This window comes from Anticarsia gemmatalis, chromosome 5, assembly GCF_050436995.1.
Source record: "Anticarsia gemmatalis isolate Benzon Research Colony breed Stoneville strain chromosome 5, ilAntGemm2 primary, whole genome shotgun sequence".
Taxonomy (NCBI): Eukaryota; Metazoa; Arthropoda; class Insecta; order Lepidoptera; family Erebidae; genus Anticarsia; species Anticarsia gemmatalis.
In genome coordinates this window covers 13,289,670-13,307,224 of record NC_134749.1, presented here as the reverse complement: position 1 = coordinate 13,307,224, position 17,555 = coordinate 13,289,670, and the positions used below count along the sequence as shown (strand labels likewise).

The 17,555-nt window shown below is 33.4% G+C and overlaps 1 protein-coding gene across 2 annotated transcripts; it reads left to right on the top strand.

The window, feature by feature from the left end:
• The first annotated feature begins 773 nt into the window (after positions 1-773).
• Positions 774-16,901, top strand: LOC142973406 (netrin receptor UNC5C-like). Of its 2 annotated transcripts, none has more exons than XM_076115076.1 (10): positions 774-940; positions 6,991-7,440; positions 11,938-12,116; positions 12,547-12,625; positions 13,082-13,249; positions 13,669-13,812; positions 14,132-14,263; positions 14,551-14,653; positions 15,009-15,124; positions 15,611-16,901. In XM_076115076.1, exons 1-10 carry the CDS (start codon positions 871-873, stop codon positions 15,769-15,771), a joined length of 1,602 nt encoding a protein of 533 aa, XP_075971191.1. In that variant the 5' UTR covers positions 774-870; the 3' UTR covers positions 15,772-16,901. The 2 variants fall into 2 exon arrangements, with proteins under 2 accessions (XP_075971191.1, XP_075971190.1); XM_076115075.1 differs by having other exon boundaries at positions 14,530-14,653.
• The last annotated feature ends 654 nt before the right edge of the window (positions 16,902-17,555 follow it).

The window sequence follows — 17,555 nt, the reverse complement described above, 5'->3', positions numbered from 1 at the left end:
CTCCTCGAAGCAAACTAAGTGCTTGATATCATCTACCCTCACTGTAAAAAGTACACACAAATACCCGATAGAAGTCAGTACTATGAAGAATCTAAAGCGACATCTACAGTCAACATACTAAAACTAGCGATTAAGTACAGCGCCATCTCTTGTACAAATCTCGAACTAAGTAAGGTTCAACGGTGAGCTTTCTGTGAGAGCTTTTACAATGTTACCACAACGCGAGAGCTTTGATCAAGTTTCACGATGTTTGCGATTGTTCAAGTATAGATGGCGTTAGGCGTTCTGTTTCAGATGGAAATCGACTTTGCCTTGATTTTCTGAGTAATTAATTGAACGTTACAAAGATGTGCGGAACAATGCTTAATTTAAAATATATTACAGTTTTCAGTTATTATATGGAAGTCTCGTTTAATTTTGTTATTTAAAATATTATTTATTTTTCGAAATAAATATAATAGTTTTGTCTTGACACAGAAGTAAGAACTACATAAGAAAGTAAAAATATTCTTAACTTTAAGTGGTCTGAAAAGTTTCGAAACAAAAACAAACATAATTGACCTCCAATTACTACTTCCTCAGTCAAATTTCAGTCATTAATTAGTCTGTTTACCCTCCAATTGTTCCAATTTCTAGACACCATTTAGTCAAAATTAAAAAGAGGAAACGCAATTAATATTAATTGGAGAGCCCATGTGAACACCATACAATGTATCGAAGTATGGGGACTTATGGGGTGCATTATATCAAGATGAAACATCAGTTAGCCGTGGGAGGCCGCGACGAGCGCACGTAACGATCGCTCCGTACATTGAACGTTGAAAAACATCGCGATTATTTAAATAAATGAAGTTAAAGTGATTCACAGTGATGCTGTTGAAAAGGACATTAAGGATTTTGTTTGTCACTCTTATGTGTGTGAAAAACGTCATGAATGGAAGTAAGTATTTATTAATTTGGTTCTACGCTTATAATTATTTCCCTTTTAATTATAATTTTGTTGTGGTCGTCTTTGTTGCGGTTTTGGTTAATTTTCAATTACACGTTGATATTTTGCGTGTTACTTGTTTATTTGGGTTCATAAATAATTCGGTGTGGTCTGAATTTTTGGTTTTATTTTCATGCTTTTGTTTACATACTTTTATATCACCTTTTCTATTAATATTATTGATGTTAGCTTCTATTATGACATCCTGTTTTGTATTTTTAGTTTGTTGAAGCTACGAATATCCTGTCATTTCATTCGCATGCCTGTGTTACCGGTTATGTGGTTAAATTCCTGATGCATCATCATCTTGTCTTTATAGTTGTATGAATTTAGATGTAGCACCATGTTTCTGTTTATCTTTATTACTTGTCATCTATCCCTTGGATCTTATTGCATTATTCATTGAGTTGTTTGATAGTTCTAGTTCTATTGTTTTTAAATGGATATCGATCTTACAGGGTGGAGTATTGACTTAAGTCAGTATTACAAGTCATAATGTGATTGTTTTGTTATATTCGAGATGAGTTACAAAAGACGTTAACTGAATATGTCATTAAGAATACATAGATTTTAATCTTAGAGTTTTTGTTTGATAATGTGTGACATGGTCTTGTGTTACATTTATACCTATTCGACTGCACGTAGTTAACAGCCGAGCAGATTGATCTCTGATGTTAACGCTTACATACATAGGTTGTTCTGTGGATGGTTGACCATATTATACGTTCCGAGTTCCTCCGTTTTTCGGAAGGCACGTTAAATTGTGGGTCCCAGTTTTGACAGCTGGCGCACAACTGAGCTTTTGACTACTGTTCACGACTCTTAAAGATCTTTGACAGTCGTGGACAATAGTCAAAACCTTGAAAGTCTGACAGCCAGTCTTACCTTACAACCAAGGTATCTGGGTTGTGGAAGTCTGATAGATATAAGTTATTTTTTAAATCTTATCGTCTCTTTGATTGAGATTCTTGCGCTAGAATATTGGACAGTAATGTTTGAAGCTAAAAGCTGCATTGTCTGTTTAAACTTTGCAGTATTTTATTAAAGCCATTGCAGTTTATTCAGAGCAGACATTAATGCGTTTTGCTATACGAATAGTAATATGTTTTATAAAGTTTAATTATCGTCTAGTCAATGTAGTATAAACGAGTAATGGTGCATCGCTTATTACGCATACATCCGTCAGCTTGATTCGTATAGTAAACGATTATTGGAGAAAGTTTTATTGAAGATGTTGGTAGAACTAATGTTAATGCCAAGTTTAATACATACGGACACATAATATCAAGGGTGTTATAACCGGAGGTGAGGACAGAGGTGTATGAAATACATCTCGTACCCCACGTTTCGTCATTTACAGTGTCAGTCCCTTGTTATAGAGACCGAGCTTATAACCATATACCGGTATTAAACTTCGGTCTACTATTGAGTTGTATTCTAGTATAAATTACTAAATATCGGCAGTACTTTGCCCACCCAGGAATCGAACCGAAACCTTATGATCAGCAGTCGGATACACTACCGGCCGTGTCACAGAGGCAGTCACCATGCAATAATATGCATTTATTCATGAATATTCAACATAGGTATTACCTCCACAGGAAGTAATGGGTGGTCTGATTGATGAAGCCACTCACGTTTATACATTAACAATTACACGACTTAGAAACAGTTCTGTCATTCATAATGAAATTGTAGAAGAGTAACGAATGCCGATGTGTATGACAATTATGGTGATATTGATTTTCTTTGAATTCATAATGTTGAGAATCGGATTAAAGATTATGAAAACGTTACGAAAGATATAATATAGCAAGTTTCAAATCTAATAATTAAGTATCGAATATCCTATGTAGCAAATAAAATGACAACAAATGTATGAGAGCACCCGTCAAAATTCAACCTGATAATAGTGATAATCTATTTGATACTTATGCAAGAGTGGTGACAATTTCAAAAATTTTAAAAAAATATATTAGAACTATAACAAAGATTTCAAGAGTAATACAAAATAGGTATGTGTTGAGATTGAGGATGGGCTTCGAAAATAAAATTGATATAATATATTATTATGCTATAAACACTTTATGACAGAAGAAATTTCAGTTTCCTTACAAAAATTTTGCCAATTCAGAACGCCTTATAAAAAACTAAATTTCTTCAAGCCTTTACTAATTCGACATCGTAATAAAGCAATCTAGATTCAGGCAGTAACATTCTTAAGGATTATAATTATTAACTAGAACAACGATATATTACTATAATGTGCAGCCATATTCAAGAAATAATATATTTTTTTATATTTTAATAGCTATGCCTCATGCCAAATTCCTTCCGACAGTCACATCAACAATAAACTCTTCAACCATTTGCCTGCTAAATGAACTAAATAGCCAAGAAGTCTATTAAATATATAGCCTAATAGCCCATCATTTATTCCATAGACCATCTAGCAGGTTGACATCACCAATTGAAATAAACTTTTTAATAGTCTTTGCTTATTCGATAATCATAAAATTACATTGTACGCTCAATTATCTAAATATAAGTTTAAGACGTCCTGTGACCAGTTGCGTACAAATAGAGATGTACACGATACATCGATGCTTTAATTCAGAGTAAAATCTATGTTTATTGTAGCGAAACTTCCATGTATGTTTTGCAAAAAATGTTAGGTGATATGCCTACATTTTTGAAAATCAACTACCCATGTGCCAAAAGGACTTAACTGCTTTTGTTTAACATCAATCGAAATCGACTATTTAACTCTAACTTCAAAGACTTCTACCGGACTGAGAATTGCTCTTGTGTTTACAAACATACAAACAACGGACAAAAAGTACAACCAGACCCGAAACAATTATTTGTGGATCGTACAAATAATTGTTCCCGGTGGGAATTGAAACCACGATCTCACGACGCAATGGTAGCGGCATGGCGACCTAAACGACTGCGCCACGTAGGCAGTCTAAATATCTTACCTAGTACCTATCTTTTGTATAGTATCTTTTGTGCGATATATCGATACACCAATATTTTAATTCAGAAGTTTGCATCCCTATTCCTGCGACCAGTCGCGTACAAATTGCAGGTCAGAGACACGCAATAGCGATTATTTGCGGCGACTTTAAATCGCAATTGGTAATTGTAGACGGTCGTATTTTTAGTTGTCGTTATGATTTGAATTTTCAATTTCATTTTTATGACTAGTTTGATGAAAGCACGCCTCATAACAACAGGTTATGATTTCTTGCAAGTTTTCTCTCGCTTTATATTCATATATTTGTTTGATATATTATTGGGTAGCTTCTGAATTTCAATTATATTACAGTCCTAGTCTTATATGTTTATTTTTGTCGTTAATTTTTATTAGTTTACATTATTTCTAATGGCTGTTTGTAAGTACAGTTTAAGAAATAAGAATACATTTTGAGATTGTATGTAGGTACCTTAGCAGTTTTATGATTATTTTCGTTATATTTCTTGCATAGAGCATGAGTATTGAGTATATTTCAATAATGTTCCTGACGATTTAACGTTACTTTTTTGTACTTGCAAACACTTTGGTAAGTGATTTCCGATCGCAAGTTAGTGCAACTTTGTCACCTTTTCAACCTACCATATTTATTTATGCAAAACGTGCTCCCAAGTGCCTCGGGAACTAACTTCAAGCGTCTCTGACATCATTACATTGATATTATCTATGCAAATGAAACAAAATTGAATTCAGTCACTTTGCTTATTAGAAGTACTAAAATTTAATTCAATAATCACAAAATTGCACCGGTTTTTGATACAGACTTTCGAAATTAATTGCAACGGTTTGTGAGTTATGATATCTTCGAGTTACGATCGGGCTCTATCGGATATTAATCTGCACTAGAGGTCATTGCACTATTGAAGTAAACTAAATTGGATCTAGTTAGAACAAAAGTATTTGAGTTTAATGTGGGGTTAAAAATATTATTTTGTAGCTTGTTGTTTCAGTTGTTTTGACAAATACTATGGCATGTGTCTAGTGTCTTATGTCCTTCAAGCCTAGGAGATAACGCAAAAAAATATTATTTGACCTTTAGTACCGTAATTAGTACTACTGTTTGAGAAGACGTTATTTTAAAACGACCTAATAACAGCAAACAATTTTGGAAAACATCATGAATGACGAGGCAATGAAAGCGTAAAACTCGATCCAAAAATGTATAGTTATGCTATAAGTACACAGTTAAATAAAACCTTAAATAGGATTAAGATAATAATAACAAAGAAAAAGAAGGCACTAAAAACCTTTTACTAAAAGCTGACCCTAAATGGCCCTTTCATATAGCAGGTACAAACAATAATAAACATCTCTGCAACAATCTTCGATAATATCAAATAATATGAGAATCTCTCTCGAACTAAAAGGCATATCAAATTTCGATGAAAGAGCCCAACGGTTTTGACTAAAAGGTGGTAGAATCCGGTATCCGATTACTGTATTATTAGCTGAAGTAAGCCCAAGTATAATAACAATACTCGCAATATGTTTAATTCAATACAGCTGACTCTTAAAGAAACCCGTTTTGAAACTTCCCAGGACCCTTGTAATAATTTTGAGTAATAATTTGCTGAGAATTTTTATTTTTATAATAAACGATATTTTAAAGCATAAACGATATCAACGTTTCGTAGAGTCGCTGTCTCTACACTTCGGTTAAAGATAACATAATTTCGTAGACTGTTTCATTGTGCTTACGAGTAAGTTTATGAATTTTTGTATTGTTTACGTATAAAGTTTAGTACTATTTTATTTTAAAACAAAAGCAGACAGATTTAAGTACTTTATCAAATCTTTATACCAAAGTCTTTTTTTTTTTTAACTTCTACGGTTGCATTATTGTTGTATCTTCCAAGTAGGCTAATCACCTAAGATTCTTATAAACATGTAACGTGCAACGTTAAAAAATCTTCTGTCTTCAATAATCAACAATACAAACCCCAGTACAAGCATAACATACCTAATAAAAACTTGCCTACTATCTTATACATAAATACGTTCTAAATAGCAAAAGTATTGATAAAACAAAACGGTTTTGCATCAAATGTATCTGCAGAACTAGCTTGTTAGTCACGCACCGTTGAGTTTTGTAGCAGTTTTTATGATTGACATGACAGGTGGCTAAAGGGATCAGGTAGGTCTACATGGTGTGGGATCGTTTTGAGAAACAAAAACTAAAATATTAATGGACCCACAAAAAATGATAGAGAAACAATAAATATCGGCGCTTTGGTAAAATATGGGCTTTAGAAATTAATTAAGTATTTTTGTGTTTGTGGTTAAGGCAGTTGCCGCATAGCATTGTCTGAGTTGGACTTCCCGCTGGGTAAAATATTTGCATGGTTTAGAAAAAAAAAAGTAATTACTTCGGTTTTGATATTTAAGTGATTAGTTTGTTCGTAGTGTCTTGGTATAGTTATGTTTGAATCGTAGTTATTTGAAAACAAGATTTCTTTTAAAAAATACAGTCACATTCACAAAAATCTAAACTAGTTTTACATTAATACACGAACTAGCTCACACATGTTCAACAGTTATAACACTCCTAAGTTAAATCACAAACACGACTACACACGTTATCTGTACTTTAGATAAATTCACTTAAATATTTATGATCCTGTAAGCACGGTGAGCACCTGCATTCATCTTAATTATCTATCAACTGAGACAGCTACTGATGTAGGCTAAATGTTCCCTTTGAAGTACCGACGAAACGGACTAATATTTTTAGTTAGCACTTTTTTCTTTGCTTAAGATAAGATATTTACTAAGGATATTTTAGAGGCAAAAAGTATCGTTTTTAAATATTATTGGTGTGTAATCGTGGTTGCAAAATAATTTAAGCAATCCATTCTTGCCAACTTTAGCAATTTTTTGTCGAAATAGACTCTTTACATTGACCAATTTTAAGTTACAAAAACATTCGTATATTCGAATTACTAAAAACCTTTTCTCTTTGTTCCAGATCCAGAACACACAACAAAAGAAACGAGACCAGAGTACATCCACCCAGACGGTCTCGTGAACTTCGATCCTTATCTCTCAGACTTCAAAGCAGAAGCCGACGAAGACGATGACTACATACCACTCCCCGAAAACGATGAAACAATAGACGGTCTACCAATGTTTTTACTAGAACCTAAGAATTCCTACGTCCTAAGAAATAGACCAGCTAATTTACTCTGTAGAGCCGCTAATGCTTTACAAGTGTACTTCAAATGTAATGATGTTAGAACAGAGAAGACTGTTCAGTTGGAACATGTTGATCCTCATAATGGAGTGAGGGTCGTTGAAGCAGAACTGAATGTAACTAGGAATGAATTGGATGGGAGCAGCAAGAAGTATAGCTGCGATTGTTACGCATGGAATAGTAAGGGGAGGATACGGAGTCAGGGTGTTTTTATCGAGTTTGCATGTAAGTAGCTTTGAAATAATTATGTGATTTTTTATGATATGTCGCTCGTTAATGAAGACAGATGTAAAATGGAGCTTATTTTACATCTGTTACGGCAAGTGTTTTTATTGTAATAGAACTAATGATGGTCAAATACTATAAGTGAATTTACCGCCAGTTCGGAAGTTGGGGCCAATGAGAAGAAAGTCCTGGCCCCTCTTCTTCTTCTGAATCACATTTTCACAAATTAAAATTCAATAACGCATTCCCAACTAGCCAACTAAAAACGAATTTCAACACTTCATGAACATCTACTAAAATATAACTGTACTATTTTTCACAAAAATGTCTTGCCGTTACAATAAAAAGCGTATAGGTAAGTAAAATCGATGCAATGCTCGCAGTGGCCATAACCGGCTCGTTGGTACGCCATTCATGTCGTTTGGCCGCGGCTCTTGCCAAGTGTTTTTGCTAGCCAACTGGGTCTAGTATGTTCCAACTTTACGCGCCGTTTGAAACTAGGTTGGTGAGGATATATTTGAAGATTTTTTTGTCCATATTGGAATGCCTTTGACTTAGTTTTACGACTCGAAAATATTTTTTTCTAATTTATTTAGGTTGGGTGCTCGAATTTTAAAGTAGATTTGTGTGTACTTATATTGTTTCTTTCCTAACAACTCTTTTATCAGAAAATACAAAATCTATTTAGCCTGTGCCACCGTCATAAATGATTTATTATAAGCCTTTATCGTTCTACTGCTGGAAAAGGCTTCCTCTATATCGAAAATGTACCGCCGGACAGAAAATCTTTGTAAAACAATTACTAACTAATATTTTCACGTAAAACTCATTAAAGTAATACCATCAAAATTTGCTTCAGTTATAGTTTTTCTGTCATTGGAAGCCAAAGTACTACAAAACACAATACGATCTCAAACTGCATATAGTCGTTCTCTCTCCCCGTCGTTTAAGAACTACCGGAGCATTTCCTCATAAATATCATCGCCATAATAACCAGTACAATTAAAAATTTTACGACCATCATAAGTAGGATTAAAAGCCTCTCTCGTAGTTTTGTTTCCATTAATATATTTTGTTGAACAACTTAATAGTTTCCGCTTCTTAATAGTGTTCTCGTTTGAAACTGATTAACATTTTAATGTTTCTATTATTTAGCGATCGCTACGCTTCGAGAGTTGATTTCATTCTTTTCATTTACTAATGAACCGTGTGGTCAATATATTTGGGATTGTTTGATAGTTTATTTACATTGGTTTAGAGGTGGTCTCGTTTGTGAATGATCTTGATTATGGATTTGATTAACTGTTTTGAAGATATTGAAAATACCATATTTTAAATATCAGTTTTTTTATATCCCTATACCTATTTTTATTGATGTTTTTTTTATATCCCAGCACATTAGTCTTCGGTATTTGAGACATTTTGAAGTTCGGCTTGTGTAGGCTTTGGACTGTCATAATATAAAAAGGTTTTTAAATAAACTACGATCAAGATACAATATTAATTGCATTGCTGACATAGCTTTATTTTAAAAGGTTTGTTTCCACAAATAAACAATTTAACCGAAACCTTAAAGAACGGAGGAATAGTTCCTGAAGTTAGTAGGTATTTAATTTGTTTCAAGCACTTTAATCAACCCCATTAAACTTAGTGTCCATTCAACATAAAATATGCAATAAATTAAAAGCAAAAAAGAAACAAAATGACTTCTGAATACGACTCCCCTCGAACCCGCACTTCCTTTCTCCATTCGAAAAATAAACGACAACTGACAAACGTAACAAAACTCGTGAAAGTAACGAATATATTGTCACAATAAGAGGATGAAAATAAAATGGGAGTGCAGACAATTAACGGCTGCCATTGTCTAGAAATAAACACCCCACGGAGCGAAGACACGCCATGTACAAACAAATAATCATCCAAATGACAAGTTTTTGAAAAATTTAAATATTTTATATTTCACAATGTTTTGTAGCCGACTTAGAAGTAAAGTGTCGGAGTAATTAAGAGTATGATGTTAAATTGTGGACAGTTTTTGATGGTTGAATGAGTTATAGGGGTTGTAATTTTTTTTAGGAATAATAACGAGGTCGCTGATTAACAGATTTAGATCTTTTGAATTCTTGAAAAATTGTAGAGTTGGCTATTTTTGGCTAAGATTAGAAGAAGTGTAAAGAATAATTTTATAACAGCTACATTTAGAGTTGAGGCATTGTATAGTCATCATTTAATTTTTGATTGTCGTCTTCTCTGGTAAATTTCAAATATAACTTTGCTTGAAAATATATGTTTTGTAGAATTTTATTAAGAATTACTAGACAGTTTAACGTTCTCTTTGAAATCGTCGGAGGTCTATTATCATAATAACGACACCGTCTATACATTCTTGGAAAGTAAGCACTGTATTCTGCTAAGTCATCAATGTTGTATGAGGCTCTGGGAATCCTAGTCAAGTTTAATAGATATAACATACATTGTTCGCTGTGATTGTTTGTTCTTAGAAAAATGATTGTTCGTAAATTCAGGGAATACTGTTGAGGTTCAAATGGTATTTATGGTGTGAGTAATATTATTAGATTAGACTGATACTTGTTATTGTATTTGATGTGGCTTTAATAGGTAATGTGATATAATTTAGCGAATTTCATCTTAATTCTACAAGCGGTTCTAATAACTCAGGAGACAGACGGACTGTGTTCCATTCTCATTTAACCAGATTAGTCTAACGGCTTTGCCTACGGCTTTTGTTGTATGTTTTGTGCTGTCTTCATGTCGTTATGGACAATGATCAGCATTGTTCAAAAATACCCATATCAAATTCAAAATAACTTTTCGTCACTTAAGATTTCAAACCTATGAAAACGTTGTCGCTTAGTCTAAAACAAGGTCGTAAGTCATATTTGAAACTACACCAAATACTTTCGTGATTTTGAAGGCGCTTAAGCTGTTTTTGAAACGGATGCCCAATGCTCCTACAGACGATATAACCAAAACACACCTAACTACAGACACTACAGTACATAAATTGTGAAGCCTTTTATTTAGTCTTCCCTGATTAATCCCAGGAGTATGATTCTACCTTTTGCAATAATATGAAATAATGGTTTCCCCAGAGTGTTATGAATCCCTTACATTCTGCGACCAAAATTACATATTCCACGAAATAGTATATTTTCTGTAACGGTGTTCTGACCGGTAGTGCTGTAGTACTAAACTACAGTAGCGAAATTCTTCACAGTCAGCACTGTCGATTATCGAAAGTTTTACATTTAAAATGTACCGCTCAACTAGTACCTACGATACCCGTTAGAAGCGCTGATGAGTTTTTCATACAACATTTCTCGATAGCTAGTTGGTTGCCGGTAGTTGATAGTGGTATAGAATCGAGGTACAGATTACAAGGTTTTGGGCTTTATGCCTGGTATAGGCAGTGGCACAATATTTCTAGATGTTGCTTTAGCTGTTTATCAACAAACGGGGTTTGTTGCAATAGGGTAACGGCTTCTTCTGCATGAAATAAATTAATATCTGGCGATTTGTGGGTAAGGTTATGGATAGAAAACTATTTATCCCTTCTTTATAAAATAAAAAGCTCGTTTATTTTATTATCATAATCCTCCATATCTCCAGAACTTTTAACGATACAATCGTCCAAAAAATTCTACGACTGTTTTTATTTTCATCCCTTTTTTAAGAGGGTGGGTAACGGAACCATTATATAGAGGAAACATTATTTCCGCTCGTTAAGTCGAGCACTTTGCACTTTGATGAATGCTCACTAGCTTTCTATTTGTGATATGAGGGAGGATCCCCTACATGCTCAAGCGAAAGTTGCTTGAAAGCCGTACCACAGACTATTTGCTCATCTCATGATGAAACTACTTGACAATTATGAAACGTCGTAAGTGCCTTCTACGTGATTAGGTAATAAGCCTTTTCAATATTACGAAACCGATTCGGAAAATTGTTTGTGTGGTAGACCAGTTTTTTGTGATGTAATGCAGATTGTTAATTATGGTATCAATTTACACTTTAAATGAAGCTGTTTTATTGAGGAAGAAGATGATTATGATAAATGTTGATAAGTATTGCTTATTGATGGTGATGCAATCTAAGAAATTAATTTTTACACCGTACGATGTTGCGCTTACTTTCAAATGAAAAATAAGAAAAATTCTAAATAAAATTTAGTCTAATTTTCTTACAGAAAATCTGATTTTATTTCTACTCTGACTTATTTGACTTTGACTTTACTATGTCTGACTGTTTTACTTTTGTAGCTATATGGCTATGCGAAATGAAATTTTAAAATTGCGTGATAGTGTTCCACTATTTTTTAATTCTTTGAAAATACATATAGTTGTAAAGCGCCTCCCGCTCTACAATTAAGTATTATAAAAAAGACTACCAATTTTCCAAGAAATTATATTTTCTGAGAAAAAAAATTCTGTTAATCTTAAAACAGCTATTCTAAAACAAACCTTCTGTCTCCAGACATAAAGAAGCAATTCGTCCAACAGCCGATGTCATCAACAGTAGAAGCTGGTAGATCGGTCACGTTTAGATGTGTGCCGCCACCTGCAGCACCGCCTCCTACCATCAAATGGACGAGGAATGGCATCACCATAGAACCTACTGTTGAAACTTTAGTACTACCTAAAGTTACTTTACAGGTTAGTGAGAAACTTCACTTCTTAAATTTATTGAAACTACTACTTTTCTCTTCACTCTTGAGTCCGATAAGAATAGCATATTAGAAATTTACCTACGTACAATATACTGTAGCAAAACCAGTGGCTAGTACATATAAGATGCAGCTGTTGATGTTACGATCAAATTGTCGATTAGCATTGAAACGATCATATTGGAAGTTAGTGTTTTTAATTTTTTTTCACTAGTCAAAGATATTGAGTAAAGTTAGTTACCTTTGCCCTCGTGGCGACTAAAATGGGTTTCAATCATAGACTTTACAACATATCGGACTCTTGCAACACAGTGCTGACAAGGAATTTTGAAGTGACATTATTCGACAGTTTTCTTTTACCCTATAATTTCAAACTAATCACTTTATTTTTTAATAAAATTTCCCTTTTTGTTGTGTAGGATATGGCTAACTACACGTGTGTAGCTGAGAACATCGCCGGTAGAAGAGAATCAGACGTCGCTGTTTTGTCTGTCTACGGTGAGTTATTACTTCATGTGAATACAATCCATTGTGATCTAGTGTTTTCATAAAACAATGTCTGTTCTTGTAACAGTTACAAGAATAGACAACTAGTTACTAGTTGTAAAAGGAGCGTGATGTAATGATAGTTAATGAAATAATCAGGCTGTTAATTGTGGTGAATATGATTTTTTGTGGCTGTGAACCCTAGATTTTATAACGTATTAGTTCATAGCATGTAATTTATTGACAATTCATTTAAAACGATTAAATATCCAATAAGTAAAAAGCCAAATCACCTCTAATGTGCGTTACAACAAACTACAACATTAAAATAATCGAAAAATGTAAGGGTAGCATCGACGGTTATATTTAAACTGTCGAAATTGTCACACATTTGAATGCTTATCAAATGTGAAACACTTCTACACAGACGAGGCACTTAATTTCTATAAGCCACCATTTTTGGTACAGTAAACGGTGGCTGGTCAGAATGGTCACCATGGTCACCTTGCCGCTGCGGTACACAAACAAGCGGGCGTCGGCGCACGCGCAGCTGCACAGAGCCGACGCCGGCCAATGGCGGCGCGCCCTGCCGAGGACACGCCTCACAAAGCGACGAGGATTGCGTCACGTGCAACAGTGAGTGAGATTGTCAATAGAAATTAAGTGGTAGGAGGGAGTTTGTTTGTTTTGGTAAGGTTGTTTGTTGTCCCCACTAAGTACACAGAGCCAAGTTTACACACAAATAAGTATTAAAAATTAAACCTGTATATTTATATGGCTTATTCCGAAAACTTTGATAAAGGCACCTTACTTAAGTAACATTTGAAAAGCATGGTATCATTTTTAATTCAATGTAATTAGTCATTGTAATTCAGGTTTGACCCTTAAGTAGTTCAAGACTAACTGCAACCTATTTAACTTGAATCTGTTTATTTGGAGATTTGTTTGTACTTACCTAGTTCATAATTCCAATAAGCAATAAATTGTTACAAGCATCTGTAGAATTTACCAAACGTGTTAATGATTTATTCTCAAATAGATTTTTTTACTCCTAGGTGGTTCTTGGTCACCCTGGAGTTCATGGTCTACCTGCAGCGGTGATTGCGTGAGGATACGAAGACGACAGTGCACTGGTAACTGTGCTGGGTCTACGCTACAACACGCAGCCTGTGTCGATGGCCTCTGTACTACGGGAATGAGTAAGATATTATTAGAAATCGCTTATAAGATTTTGTTCTGTAGTCTGATAACTTAGTAGAGAACCTTGTAGGCAAGGTTCACGGTTAGCGGAGGAATACAAAATTCATAATTTAGAAGTAGTGACCGTCAACTTTCAGACCCTTAACTTTCGAGTAGACCGTTGGTAATATTACGTAATAGTATGTACGTAAATATAAGTTGTCGTTACATTCCTTGACGTTATCCAGAATGGTAGGTAGCTGAAGAATTTCTACAACAAAACAAATAATTTCTCCTTCGTAGTGTGTCTTCTTTCTTCAACTTAGTATTTGTGTCCAGGGTTTTACACAAACAACACCACTTTGTACGTGGGTGTTGGTATCACAGTCGCGATGCTGATCGCTGGAGCGGCAATCTTATACGTTTGGTGCAAGTATAAGAACCGACCGGGATATGCTGCTGGGAGAATAGGTGAGTGTAAAAGGCTTTGTTAATCTGTAATTTGTTGTCTTATGATAAAGAATAGTTTTAAAGCAACTCAACGTTCTTAGTGACTCGGGGCATGAATTTGATGAACCTTTATCTGAATAAGAGTTTTGATCTCTGGATTATTATTTAGATGTCCTTTATAACGGTACATAGAATAGATGTTATTTATTATGTTGTACCAAGCCCTTTTTCGTTATCTCCATATTTTTTTGGTTACCAGTATTTGAAATTATTTATCCCAAATTCAGGTATACCAAAAACACATTCAGGTCGCGACAAGAACAACGCAGGTCCGGATTTGACAAGGACCTGTAACGAATACTGGATGCAGGGTCCCGACAATCATTATGATATGCCTCATGTTAGAGACAGGTGAGTTTCTTACTGTACACTATTTCTGCAATATTAGGTCTTAACTGCTTGAATTAACACAGTTATAAAATCGACGACAGAAATAATCTTTTCTGTTATAAATCGTATTCCAATCCAATGTTAATGATTTACAGTATGAGTAATCAAATATTTTAAGACATTACTATCTAAACGTAAAATATTTCCTCTTGTTTTTTTTTGTATTTACGAAAGTGTGAATTAAGAATCTTAATACCCGATAATGTACTGCAAAAAATTTGCTAAACAAAAAAGCAAGACTAAGAATACATCGTTGTTTATAATAATAACTTTTAACATCAATTTCCTTTATGCGCCATTATTTTTCCACCCCTAGCTATTCATCCCCATTTGGGAACCGCAGTAGACAGCAGTCGTCAACCGGAAGTAACCATTACGAGATGAAGCCTTACAGCCCTTCCGGTGACTCGGCGTCCAGTTGTTACACCAATTGTAAGTGTAAAAAAATATCAAAATATTTGGGGTCTAAATTACGGAGGGTTGAAAAAGGGGTAGTAATAAAGGTTGTTTTTTATTTGTGTTTTAGTTGCGTCGATTCTTTTGTATATTGCTGTGACTAAATTTGTTTTTAACTTTTGAAGAAATAACAGGAAAATAAAATATTTTTGTATTTTCTTCACTGTTTGCATGTTGCTGAATTTTCATACAGCTTACTGTTGTGAAACAAAATACGAGTATCAGTTTTTATAGTGTTTGACATCTTATGGATAAAAATTATTAAAATTATTTAAGAATTAATACAATTCACTTTCAACATTTTTCCACTTACAATTTATCCATTACATTATGTCATTGTAACAAATTAGGGCCAAGATCAATGACAAAACAAGCTACCAAAAAAAATGGTTTCAACATATTTCTCCTAGAAACACATATACAATCATCATTACTCCTTCCTAAAACAATATTCTCTTTCAGCACGCACAATGACATCGAGATCCAGTGAATGCTCGTCGCAACTAGCCGAGCTGACGTCATCACCTACCTCAGTATCTAAAGTCGATGTAGCAGTCACGCTACCCTCAGGCCACATAGACACTAGTTATAGAGATAAAATATGTTTGACTATTGTCAAGTAGTGGTTTGAAGAAGGTACTAATGGGACTTGTCTGATTTTCATTTGATTTCTTAGGTGTTGAAATATTCTAACTAAGTTTGCTAAATGGCAATAATGACGTAATTTTATTTACCTCTGCCTAACCTTCGGGTATTACAGGCGTGATATTATGTATGTATGTTCATAGGTATTATAAGATGTGAAATTTGAGCCTTTGTACTGATAAAAAATAAAGCCGTACAGAAACCTCATGCATTTATTTAGACTCGAAGTAATGTTTAAAAATTGAAACATTAATATGTTTTTTTTGTTTTTATACTCTTCGTTTGATTATAATTAAATGAATGCCCGTTTTAAACAAGTTTTTTGTAAATTAAATGCAGGCGCATGAGAGTGCGTAAGCCAAGTAATAGTTTATGATTTTTTTGTGTTTCGTTTATATATAATTTAGACACTCATTTTATATAAAAATTACTTTGAATTAGAAGTTTTTATATTGTAAAGTATCCAGGAAGTCCCATTAGTTCTAAATGATTATTGTGCCTAGCTAATAGTCTTTAAGTGAGATTGATCTATATACAAGTTCAAATGTTTCAGACCTCTGCATCTGAGCAAATGATTGGAAATAGAAATTAGCGGTATTATTATTTGCAAATGTAAAAAATAAAATATATCAACTCTCTTTGACAAGGCTATAAATATTGAAGCGTTAAATTATTGTTGGAGTAACGTATTATTTTATTTATTATATTTTTGTATTAGAAATTTGGATTTGGTAATTGATAATTATGTTTATTTATGTATTATTTTTATAAATTAGTATTTTTTTGGCATGGTTAATAAAAAATGCCGTTATGCATTTGTCGCACAAATTTAAAAGAACAGGTCATTCTAAAAAATGAATTTTCAACTTGTTTAACTTAAAAAAGACTGAAATATAATATTCATCAGATAACTGCCAATTTTATACATTTATTTGTAAATTGTTTTATACTGTACGCTTTGTATATTATGATCTTAATGTTTTAAATGAAAATAACAAGTGAAGTCAATAAAATAAAAGTTATTTTCATTATAACGTTAAGATCTTTAGTTATTAATGTACTAACTAAATGTAAATTTTGTATTTAAATCTGTGATATTAAATAAATTAATTTGTAACATTGACTCTTGATTTTATTTTTTCGAACTTATCCAAAAATGTTCTAGAAGTCGAGGTAAAGTACGCGATGGCTCACACATGGTCTCAGTTTCGAATCACTGATTACCTAAACTTTTTTTTTCTAATGTAGTAGGTATAACAACATGACATACAGTGTGCATATAATAAAACACGCTCGTATATTGTAACACATAATTATCAATACAAACAGTAAATATATTGCTGTAAAAGTACAAAGACATACAAAGTAAAGTCGTAAAGAACTTGGCCCACCGCACAACCGTGCACGATATCATAATTGTCACTGTTCTATAATTGATCAATGTAATTGGACGTCCACAGGATCCATTAATATGTAAGGGCAATGAATAAATTGTCTACAATTACCGAGTACTGTCCACTAATAATAATGTAGCTTGATCTTTAATCTATCAAGCGAAGATTATGTTCAAGACAGGATATTGAAAAATATACCTTTTATTATTTTGTGCTTTTAAACTTAGTTTAAATATAGTTGTCAACGTATCTCAGTTGACAACTATATGAAAGCCACTATGCTTTCCATTGTTTTCTCCCATATACTATAATAATTAACTTTAACACGTTACATCTAATCAGAAATGTATAGCATAGTTCCTTGCAAT

Bases quoted from the DNA above. Each gene is read 5' to 3' on its own strand.
- LOC142973406 (XM_076115075.1), top strand. From the start codon at position 871: ATGCTGTTGAAAAGGACATTAAGGATTTTGTTTGTCACTCTTATGTGT. The intron at 13,813-14,131 runs GTAAGATATTAT...ATTTGTGTCCAG, and splicing joins CCTCTGTACTACGGGAATGA to GGTTTTACACAAACAACACC. The intron at 14,264-14,529 runs GTGAGTGTAAAA...TCCCAAATTCAG, and splicing joins ATATGCTGCTGGGAGAATAG to GTATACCAAAAACACATTCA.